This window comes from Magnolia sinica, chromosome 14, assembly GCF_029962835.1.
Source record: "Magnolia sinica isolate HGM2019 chromosome 14, MsV1, whole genome shotgun sequence".
NCBI classification, from domain to species: domain Eukaryota; kingdom Viridiplantae; phylum Streptophyta; class Magnoliopsida; order Magnoliales; family Magnoliaceae; genus Magnolia; species Magnolia sinica.
Genome location: NC_080586.1, coordinates 64906645 through 64919236, shown reverse-complemented (window position 1 = coordinate 64919236; position 12592 = coordinate 64906645). Strand labels below are relative to the sequence as shown.

General features: G+C 39.0%; 1 protein-coding gene across 5 annotated transcripts in view; it reads left to right on the top strand.

The window, feature by feature from the left end:
- Positions 1–7506, top strand: part of LOC131225983 (alpha-N-acetylglucosaminidase) — a 164364-nt gene extending 156858 nt beyond the window's left edge. For all 5 annotated transcript variants that reach the window (XM_058221614.1, XM_058221613.1, XM_058221612.1 and 2 more), the window contains 3 exons: positions 6100–6337; positions 6418–6496; positions 7023–7506. In XM_058221614.1, the coding sequence (XP_058077597.1) occupies positions 6100–6337; positions 6418–6496; positions 7023–7258 (553 nt within the window). In that variant the 3' untranslated portion in view covers positions 7259–7506. The remainder of the gene's footprint in view (positions 1–6099; positions 6338–6417; positions 6497–7022) is intronic.
- The last annotated feature ends 5086 nt before the right edge of the window (positions 7507–12592 follow it).

Genomic DNA, 12592 nt, shown 5'->3' with positions numbered 1-12592 from the left:
TTCTCTATCTCCTGTGGCCATTATTTGAATAGCCCCCACCATGACTTCTGTTAATTTTGTTCCCTTAACTGTGGTTGACTAACACATTTACATTTCATATGACCATTTTACTCCCGTTATGACACTTCTCTCTAACACTCTTCTTTCAACCGATCATCATCATCATCATCTAAGCCTTAACCCCAACTAATTGGGATCAGCCACATGAATTCTTTTCCGCCATTCCACTCTTCGCCCAACCCATCTCCCAAATCCTCATCTTTTATGGCTGTTATTTGAACAGCCCCCACCATGCCTTCTGTTAATTTTTGCCTCAACTGTGGTTGACTAACCCCTTAACATTTCATATGACTGCTTTACTCTTGTTATGAAACTTTTCTCTAAAACTCTTCTCCCAACCCATCTTCCCCCAAATCCTCCTCTCCAAATCTCTTGGTTTTTTTTTTTTCCTTTATTTTCATAGCCTTGGAAGTAGGAACCTCTGAGGCGGTAAGGTAGGGTAATGCAAGGCAAGTGGGAATCGAAGCCCGGATCAATCCCACATGCTCACCAAACCTCCTCTTCCTTCAGCCAGGTTTGGCGAACAGCTCATATATGCCCATATTCCACCTTCAAGCATGCCCCCACAACCACTCAATCACCATATGCGTGCATTGCACCATCCGGTACACAACATCACCACCACCATCCCTTCCCTCGTGCAAGAAAACATCTGCTCCTCCTTGGCACACAAAGATCCTCAAAAGCATACATCTTCTGATTAAAACCGCTTTTGGACGATGGTGAAATGGAGTTTTAGCTGGGATCGGATGTCCAATAGGATGGCAATGAGGCTGTTGGAGATGCGGGGGATGGAAGGGTTGTTCAACGTGTCATGCTGGTTGTTGTCTTTACTGAGGAGCTTGGTTAGAGGATCAAATGATGTTGGATTAGAGAAGATGGGGACGAGGGGAGTCACAAAGTGGATAATGCTTGAGAGTTTCTCCTTGCATTTGTTGGGGGTTTTGATTTGAGAAGTATACGGGCATTTGTTTTGGGGGTTTCTTGTTTGGTTTGATGAAAGGAGGGTGGAGGATTTGATGAGGACTTTTCGTTTGGTTTGATCAAGACAGACTTATGCACTAATACACATAATTGCAACTGAATTAAACTGTCCAACTTGTAGGACCACTTAGATGGGCCATTAACAAACAATTACACTAAACTGATGTTCTAAGCAGCCAGTTAGTGGAATCAACAACAATTGAATTGTGAAAGTCTATGATCTGGCTTCAATGAGCAAATGTCCATTAATCAGTGGTAAGAGTGGTTTATTCAATCTTATTTTAGGGTGATGACCTATCTATAGTGGTTCTCAATGAATACATGTGTATGAAGTATGAACCATCACACTTTTGCCAAAGTGTGATATAACTCCCAACTAAAAATGGAAACGTGGGAGTGGGGTTTGATATGGGGAACACTACAGACATAAGCATGTTGTGAGAATAAAGAGGCGAATCCCAGTGCACAACATGGCAGACATATGCAAGATCCATGCCAACCCTTAAATGGGGCCAACTGTGAACCCTTCAGCATTTCGCAATTTATATAGTAATAGGCTACCTTGATACATAACGAACCATTCGACCATACATTTCTTCTAGTTTTAGATGAGTTCTTGGGTGATTTGCATGTGAGAGTAACGCCCCAAAACCCAACACCCGAGTATTGGTGACTTGGATCCCAAATTCAAGGGTGTCAGCTAAATAATGAACAAATACTTCTTTATAACATAGCATTTTTTACATTGCGCATTCACATGGTATGGTATACATCACAAAAAGGTGAAATAAATTGAACTTTGAAAATAAAATTCCAAACATCAAATAAATCAACTAACTCTTCCACTCAGCTGGGGACTTATTACAAAATTAAATAATCCATCAATTATCAAAGTTATACTAAAGTACAAATCTAACTATTCCAAGTCTAAAAACTCTGTTGCAACCCCTCCACTTGATCAATTCTTCAGGCGCAACGTAGCATTTTTCAGGTCTTGCATCACCTGTTGTTGCTTTTAAACATCCGTATGGTGAGCGGCCAGCTTAGCGAAAACTTCCCCCCAAGATTACACATCCATCATCACAGTCCATTATAGTTCACAAATATGCAAATACAACATTCATGTCACAATACGAATCTTGATTAATGCATGAATGCACATCAACCTGGGTATGCACATCCAACTAGCAGTGTGAGTAAAACCCACAATGCAAGTGAACTCTGCAAGGGATGCACATCCAACTAGCAGTGTGAGTAAAACCCACGATGCAAGTGAACTCTGCAAGATGATCCGAAAATCAACAAAGGAACTCCGGCATCACTCGAAAATCACAAGTGAACTCCGGCGTCACCCGGAAATCATAAAAAGACTCCGCACAATGATCCGAAAATCAACAAGTGAACTCCGATGTTACTCGAAAATCACAAATGCCATGAATGCATTATTAGCCAATCCTTTATTAGTGCGTTTTACAAAAAACCAATTATGGAAACCATTTTCACTTGGTGGCCTTTTGAATCGCCATACCACTCGGAAATCACAATTGAACTCCGTACACTGACCTGAAAATCACAAGTGAATTCCGGTGTCATCCAAAAATCATAATTAAACTTTGCAAGATGACCCGAAAATCAACAAAGGAACTCCAGCGTCACCTAGAAATCACAAGTGCCATGATTGATAAGGATAACCATTGAAAACACAAGTCCATACATAAACCAACGGGCTCGTCACCCATACCACTTAAGGCATCAAATAAGTGTCAAAGTGACATCCAAAATCATACACCATCATGATATTAAGTCCATAAACAATATAGGTGTATTATCAACCGTACGCTTATGATCATAAAGTATTATCAACGATCCAACGAGGTGTATTATCAACCAAACACGTGCGCAGCAGGCTCATCACAGATCTTGGTCCTTATAGGCCCACCAAATGTACAGTTGGATCATTAAAAGATATATTCAATTCGTTACTTTTGGATCGTATGGTCATATGCCATTAGATTGAAATTAACTGTCATCTCACCTTTAAAGTCACAAATCAATGGTTTACATGTTTCCTTGAGATATCTAGGTGTGGATGTACAGTTTGCCCCTCGATCTATTGGTCAGATCGCCTTTTGTTGGGCAAAGGCATATTGGGTGGGGTGTGCCTACGATTACAAAATCATTTTTGAAATTTAAAAAGTGTAGAATTCTCCCAATATAATTTGGGGCTTTGTAAATAGGTCTAGATGTGCCCAATTGTGAAATATAAACCATTAGATTCGTCATAGATTGGTCGTAGATCACAATGGTGGTCGTTAAGTGAATTTTGGACGAGTCATCCAACTAATGTGATGCAAAATCCAATGGACGGTGGATTTTGTGAGTTAGGTCCTGAAATTGATGATGCACGGCTCAATTGGTCTAACAAGGCATTGTCTAAAATTTCATCGCGATCGGGTTCCTAGAAATAGGTCTTCTAAAGTTTGGTATTGGGTATGGGACATTTATACCACAGAAAGTTATGGATGATCAATGGTGTATTTCTACCAATTAGAATTTGATTTCAACGGTATAAAATATTCATCTATGTATCAAGATCATGGTCGAATGTTCAAATTCGCTTATGTTCAGGTCTAAAGGCTTAAATCACCTTCAAGGTCAATTTCATGATGATGTAATGGTCCAAATCAAAAATTAACCGTTGGATAGCTTTAAATGTCTATAAGGATTCTTCTCGATAGTTGGATCACTTTTTGATTAAGTACACGGGCTGATCTTGAGGTCGATTATATGAATGGCCTAAATCTATGATTAGGTTGAAGGATTGTATACATTGGTTTAGGACAAAATCGAGGGATTGGTTCATCTTAGTAATTGGACCGATATCACATGCCTTAATGAGCTGATTTAGATCGTGTGTTGAATAATCATTAATGATGTAAATCTACGCTAAGAAATCAAGGGTCAATCAAAGGCGGATTGGTCTCAAACTTTACAAGTACGTTGTGGGTTGTCATAACCTAAGATCAGGTGGTTAAGATGGGCGAATTATGAATTATTGGGCAATGATGTGTAATGTAGGTTATGTGTGTTCCCACACGCATGCACTGAATCTGATTTAGATGGTAACACCCAAGAACTTTCAATACTCGGATATTGAAAAGTTCGAGGTGTTATGGTCCACCCCCTTAAAAAGAAATTCGTCCCCAAAATTCAAACACTCCTACCATGCATACGAGCGAGGATATTCCACTTCACGATGTCTAAATTTCAATTGTGTTCCTCATGAGGTAGGTTTTCTGTGTACAAGTGTGTATAGCCGACTACACGAACTTAGGTTGTTACATTCTTCATTTTTGCCAAAAGAGATTGAAGGTGAGATTAGCAGTACGTGACAAAACATTGTGAGATTAGGACCATTCATCAAAGAGGACTTATATGATACACATTCTGTCTTTGCATAGTTTATGCAAGTTCCCAATGCTAACAAGTGGGGCCATGGTTAGATAATCCAGACCATTGATCTGTTGTATCCCACCATGGATGGACTGTGCCAAAAAAAAAAAAACCTCTTTTATAGGACAGCCGTAACATTTCAATAAGCTCATAGATAAACAGTTAAGAAGAGAAATACGACAATAGCCCACATTCATGTTAAAGATCTTTCAACATGATATATAGGGGTGTACATCGAGCCGAACTGAGTCAAGCTGGCCTCAGCTCGACTCGGCTCGGTCCTCAAGCCTGACTGGCCAGCTCGGCTCAGTTCGTTCAACAGCTCAAGCCAGTTCGGACCGACTTTGAGCCAAGATCGAGCCGAGTTTTTCTGTGCGGCATTTCCACAAACACCTGGAGTACACCTTCAAAATCCCATTGTCTGTAAAACAGCAGCAAAGGTTGTTCAGGTATTTTATCAAATACCTTCCAAGCAACATAAAAATCCAAAAAAAAAGAGGGTATTTGTTTCATATACATACCTTGCCACCAGCCACACTTCGTTGAGCCATTTCATGAAACACTTGGTGAGCAACATCAATATCAAAGTAACCGAGTCACCGAACTGGTTCGATCCGAGTTCGATCCGAGCCGAGTCGAGCTGGGGCCAGCTCGAACTCATTTTCGAGCTCAAAAAATCAGCTCGACTCGGCTCGAACTCAGCTTCGAACCGAGTCGAATTGAGCTTTTTCGAGTCGAGTCAAGCGAGCTAACCAAGCTAGCTTGGTTCGTGTACACCCCTAATGATATATTTCAGAGCACGGTCCATCCATGGTGGGATTCAACAGGCCAATAGTCTGAATTATTAAACCATGGGGCCAACTTTTGAGAATCCGAATCCCTCATAAACTCTGGTAAGATGTGGGTCATGTATCTTATGTGGAAGATGGTAGTTGGTTCAGAGTTATGAGGAACAACATGGATAACCAGGGGCCTTTAACTCAGAGACCATAAATAGCACTCGGTCCAATGGTAAATGGTAAGTCAAAAGCTACTTCCATCCGGTTTTCTAATGGAAACATGACTCACAGGTCTTTTCGGACAATTTGTGCCACACAATTATCGACACTGCGAGAGGTCTATTATCATAATGAGAAAAGGTAGTGACTGATATGAAAAGAAAAAAGAAAAAGCTCCAAATAGTAATTAGAAGAATTATAAGGTCCTCAGCCCGTGGGTATGTTGCATCCTCCAGCCTTGTTTGTAGAGGTGGCCTTATATCTAGTGATCCAGACCATTGATCTGATGGATTCCATCATGGCTGAAACAATCCCAAAACTCTGGTTGGAAGACATTAGCAATCCAATATTTGGCTTTTTTTTATATTCAACCTGGAATGCTCCTGTATTCTGTGTTTGTTAAACCATCTATTTTCAAGCCATATTGAAGTGTAAGTATTGTCCCAAGGATACTATACAATATCATCAGGTCGAGGATCACATAATTCTTCTCTTACTTACGAACTTTGTATTTCGTTGACTAGTGTTTAGTAGTTCCTAGTAAATAAGAAATATGGGTTACTGGAATTTTCAAAACTTCTCTAATGTTGCTTGTGATTATCAGATATGACTTGGTTGACCTCACACGGCAAGTATTATCAAAGTACGCAAACCAGGTTTACTTGGATGCTTTGACTGCTTTTCGACAGAACAATGCCAATGCTTTAACTCACCAAAGCCGAAAGTTCGTCGAGCTCATCAAGGATATTGAAACTCTTCTAGCTTCTGATGACAATTTTCTACTGGGCACATGGCTCCAAAGTGCAAAAAAACTTGCAACGAGTCAGAGCGAGACGAGGCAGGTGAGATGAGAGATCTTGCTTCTCAATTAACTTTACATGAAGAATTTTATTTTTTTAATCTAAACTCTTTCTTTTTTCAGTATGAATGGAATGCAAGAACACAAGTGACAATGTGGTTTGATACCACCAACACCAACCAGAGTAAACTTCATGATTATGGTAATATTACTAGTTTTAATTGTGACAATACCTGAAAGAGAAATGCTATTATGATGAGCACTTCATTGAAGTTCTATGGATGCAGCACCACCATATGCGTTGCTAAGTTATTGGGACTATTGATATGGGGATCACCGCATGGACTATGTACCAAAACTTGCAGTGATTTGACAACACTCACCATTCAAGTGTTGATGTTTTGCTCGTTGAACGTAGACCTTTGCCATCCCCTTTTAGGTCTCTCCCTCTCTTGTTTGCCATCTCCTTTAAACATGGGATGGCTACCGAAGTCCACCTTACTTTGAGACATGGGCTATCGATGTGATTATCCACAAAACCAAAGGTCCTGATGACCATACTCAAATGCCATGAGTTCAAAAATAAATAAAAAAACATTTGAGTGCACATTTCATGGAACTCTGTGAAGCATGTGCATCATGGTAAACTTCCTCATGGTTGAAAAATTACAATTTTTATGTTGTTGGTGATCTAATCTCCCTTTTCCTTTATGCTATGCTGTGATCAGCAAACAAATTTTGGAGTGGACTATTAGAGAGCTACTACCTGCCGAGGGCTTCATCCTATTTCAGTCATTTATTGACAAGTTTGAGAGAAAATCAGAGCTTTCAAATGGAGAAATGGAGAAGAGAGTGGATTTCTTATTCCAACAAATGGCAAGCGGGCAGTGAGCTTTACCCAGTGAAGGCTCAAGGCAATGCCCTAGAAATTTCAAAAGCATTGTTCCAAAAATACTTTGGCTGAAAATTGGAGTCCATTTCCCAAGAATTTTAGAAAGGGAAAAAAAGAACAGACTGTATGTGCTAATAATGTTCATTAACATTGTAAGGATGAGTACAACTCGACATGCTCAATATCCAAACATTGCCACATTCTCAATTGAATTTTCTTAATCCCGCATGGAGGTTTGGATGTACTAGGTATACTTTTCCCAAAGTTTCACTTAGGGAGTGTCTTTAAGGGTATAAAAATTCAAAATAACTATGTGCTCATTATTATTGTCATGCATGTTTCAACAGTGTATATCATCTAGTGTTCAAAATATCAGTATTATTACAGGTGTCAAGATTACAGACACAGAAACATGTATTGATATCGTTAACACTATTGCCAAAAAATATCATTGAGGGAAACATTGGGGAAAAAGTAGAATTTCTCAGTGAAACATCCAGAGACATTAAAATACACATGTTTATACATTTAGTAATCAAAATATTACAAACAAAAAAAAACACTATTCATAATAAGTTTCTTTTTAATAGGAGCCTAAACCATGTGTTCTCGGAAAATACAAATGCAAATGAGTTTACATCATTTGAGTACCATACAATGCAAGCTATAAAACATAACAAAAAAAGATGTCTCTCTGGCGTCAGATATCACTGATATTATCAAAATATCGGCAATATGTAGAAATTTTCTATCTACTTGGTATTTCATTATCATTAACCTGATGATACCGATATTACTGGTGATATTATTGAATATCGCTGATAAATTGGAACATTGGTATCATCATCATCATCTAAGTCTTATCCAACTGATTGGGGTCCACTACTAAATCCTATTACACCATTCCACTCTATCAAGGGTCATAAATCCAGATAGACCATAAGAAGTTATGGCATAAGTTTGACGTCTGTTATCAGTCTGATGCAACCCTCCTTTATCCGGGCGTGGGACCAGCGATGAGAGCACTTGTCGGGCTTTTATGTTTTGACAGTGTATCTTAGGTGGTAAGACTTTTATGTGGACTTTTTCAAGTATATACTCTGATTGTACCAGCATGCTTAAGTATAAGGACTTGGAATAATAGTCTCCAGCTTGAGAGTTGAGTTGTATAGGGCATAAGCTCTCCTAAGGCATGACCTGTGAATGAATCTTGGTTGCAGCAACGTGGTGGCTCCAAAACTCTACTGACAAAAAAGAAGGTAAAAAGAAAAAGAAAAAGAAAAGAACAATTTGCACACCTATTATTTAGTTCCCCATAAAACCAGTATATTAAGAAAATTAAGATATGTGGAGGATTAACTTAATAAGCTTCAAATGCAAATAACCATTGAAGACTCCTTTTGTGTAGCTCTTTTTAACGGTAACAGTTTATCTCCCTTTCTCAACTTATTCTACATTTTCCTTTTAAAGATTTCTCAACTTATTCTACTAACAATGGCAAAATATATTTCAATTTATGCATAAGAATACAATCCCTGTAGACTCATTCAGTGCCACATGCCTGTTTTTCACTGACATGTGTATCTATGGTGAGAAGATTAATGGTGGCAAATGAGATCATAGCTTAAGATATTAGAAACAGTTGATGGTATAATGTTCATGGTAGTGTTACTATCTTTCCATTACAACAGAATCAACTTTGACATGGAAATTTATTCTGCTTAGGGATTTTGACCTCAAAATTCCATTTGTGATTTTTCCAAATGGTGCCTCCAAAAAGTAAAATACTTGAGAGATGCTTTCTGACAGGTAAATGACCAAAATGCACCAGTTATTTTTCTTTTAAAGAAGTGGTAAAGTCAAGAATTTTGGGGCCCATGCGGCATGTGTATGACATCCAACAGATATAACCCACCATGATAATCAGATGAACCAAAAAACTGGATAATCCATTCATTCAGTGGGCCACATTATTAGGGGGGAAAAAAAAACAATGTGCACCACCCAAAATATTCAAAATCACAGTTAACCCATATGTTCATGTGATCACACATGCCACGTGGGCCTTTTGGTCAATCTATCCGTCGCAAAGCACCTCTCCAGTATTTTGGTTTGTGGAAGCAGCCTGGTAAGATAATAGTTTTTGAGGAATTTTGTGGTAAAAATCCATTGATTCTTTGCTTGTGCCATTTTGTTCTACCAAAATTTGTTTTACATATCAAAGTTCTCCATGAGACCTAAATTGATAAGCCTATCAAAACTTTATTGAATTTCTAGGTCAAAATGTAGCAAAACGAAAGGATCTTTTGAAAATCTAATTCAATACATTGAGCTAAGGATTTCCATTGCAATAATCTCATATTTCCCACCTAAACTAAATCACGTATATACTTGAATGGTAATGCATTCCTGTTGATGTCTATGATGATGTTGAATTTTGATCTTTTGCAGCTTTCACCCTTTTAGAAACTAAAGTTGGCATTGTACATGTGGGTGAAGGCACCAGAACTTATATTTATGGGAAAGATTTCTGGAGTAGTTTGCCCGTCATAACTACTCTAGGAGTCTCCATACCATAAGAGTTCTTTTTTTTTTTTGCAAGAGTATGTTTTATTGAAATACTCTAGAGTCTACGTCTATATGAAGTACACTTGATACGTAGTAAAGTACAAGCGCACCACCCCTTATCTATTTAAACCGGTCACAACATCCAAGAGGCCCACCAGTATGCTATGTCCAAATATCCAACAATCAGTAGGTTTGACAATCTGAGCCATTGATATTGTAGGCCCACAAGCTTTGCATGAAAGAAATCATATGTGCCTCTCCATGCTCTTATTTCTGCTCAACTTTCTGAGCTTTTGTACACTACTTTTACATATTTTCCCTTTTATTTATTTATTTTAGTGTTTATGTTTCACTTTTACATAGTATCTACCTTGAATTCCTGAATTGTATTGTTGTTACCTTTTACACATTTAAGTATATTTGAAGTCAAATAAATTATTTTAGCCCGTTGTTAAATGAATAAAATCTGCTTTTAAATAATGCTAGTTGAATCTTTATTGGTCCATAACCATGTGATATATGGTTGCACACATGAACAAATATTAGGCACATGTCCGCATAGAAAGTGTTTTTTGTTCTGGAACACTTGTTGCTATGCTCATGTACAAAAAAGAAAAATTCACTCTCAAAATCCTCCTTGCGGGATACTTGTGCATGAGAGCTAGGAGTCGAGAATGGAGTATTATGGAGGCTGTCACCGCCGAATTCGGAGTTCGAGAAATTTGTGAGCCCGTTCACTAAGTTTGGGACGTGACATTAATAGTTTTAAAAAAAAATCTAGTTCATAAAAGCAATATATCCGAGAATAGGGAAGTATTGTTGGCAATGATTCCAACAGAGAATCTAAATCATTAATGGATTTTGAATTTGGGCACTTTGTTCCATATGACATCACAAAAAAATTATTTTACTCATATCAGTTATGTAATAGCTCCACGGTTCACATGGATGATAATAATACGTGTAAAATTGTGGGGATTACAGATGTCATAATCACCATATTTGATGGTATCACATGTACAGTTTTTAGGTGCCTTGTATATTGAATCTACAAAAGTCTTCTATCATTAGAAAAAAAAATGATAAAAATGGCTACAAATTTTCATGTGAAAATGGTTGATTGAAGATTATAATGGGCAATAGTGGTTACAAAAGAAAAGTTGATGGGTGGTTTATATCGATTAATCAGAGATACTGTGGTTGGTGATGTTATTGTTGTCAATACCGTGACAGACTCTACTACAATCTGGCACAAACGGTTGGGCCACATCAATAAGCAAGCAAAAGGTACTTCTTGATCAAAGTTTACTTTTGGTTTAAAATCTATTAATTTTTGTAACAATCGTTTATATGAAAAGCTCTATAGAGCTTGTTTTCTCTCTTCCACTACTAAAATGATTTTAAATCTGTCATAAGTTAGTTACGGATCGACTATAAATCGGCCATAAGTCGATTACGGATCAACTACCGGTCGGGAGCCACACAACCACAAATCAACGATGCTCTCAATTGGATCACATATAGTAAGGGTTGATTCGTTGATAGAGTCAAGGCCCACCTTGGGTCTCGACCCTAGACCGACCTAGAAGATTTGGATAAACTTCTAACGCCCCAGAGGATCTTTCAAGATCTCCAGGGGATAATATCAGATCCCAACAATCTCGGGAATCCCTTATCTCACGGAAATCCTGGATTACAGCCAAGAAATCAGGGAAGAATCCAACCGGAACGCTGTTCTAGGTCTCCTATAAATATAGCTACTTTCCTCCTTTCAAGGTAGGTTGAAAAACAAAACCCTAATATTCAATTAGTGTCTCTCTTTTGGAGATCATATTCAATTCTTAAAGACCTCGATTTGACTTAAGCATTGGAGAGTCCCCTGCGTTAGCCAAGGCCTCCTTTGTCCCTCTTTAATACTTCTACAGGTTCAGGAAAAGCTCACATATTGGATCTACCGGAAAACTGCATCAACAGTTTGGCGTCGTCTGTGCGAAAGACATCTTAAGTTGTTCTTGATCTACCAAAAAGATACTCTAGATAACCTATAATGGCGAAGGGAAAAAAGAAAGCTCAATCCCCTCCAGTAGCAATTCTGATTACGACTATGCCCGCAACAAAATGTGCTCCATGATCTGTTGAACGACCTGAACAGTAGGTGAGCTGCTAGGGCTCCCCGCAGCACCAAACCACCTCAGGTTCGAGTAGACGCGGTCAACAAAATCATGGAAGGAATGGTGGACGGAACGCCCTTGAGAGGGAGGTCAGAGATATCAAGGCCGACCTAGGTTATATGAAATAAATGCTAGAGCAAATGGAGCCTCAACGAGTGTAGGGATCCGATCAGAGGGGGGGACAGTCGAGCGATGTCCGACCATACACCAACCCTCATTGGCCCTCCGCTACGCGGGCCGCTCTGCAACCGAGCCAGTAGCACAATCTGGTCGAGCCTGTCCCGTCCCATGTTTCAGGGACTATCCCATTACATGCGTCCGAACTACGTCACGAAATAGATTGGAGAAAGTGTAGTCGACCTCCGATCGAGGCTACCGCTAATAGCGAGGAACCATGGAAGGTGGAACTCCAGAACCTGCAAAAGCATATTGCGGACATGAAGCAAACCTATCAATCCAATACAACTGGGGTAGAAGAAACTGAGTCTCCATTTACAGTCGACATAATACGAGCATGGTTACTGGATAGGTTTCGATTGCCCCAGATCACACCCTACACCAGGAATATCGAGCCAACGAAGCACATGGAGTCCTTCCGGACTTACATGCAACAACACAATGCTTTGGACGCAGTCATGTGCCGAGCCTTTTCGCTGACCTTGGCCGA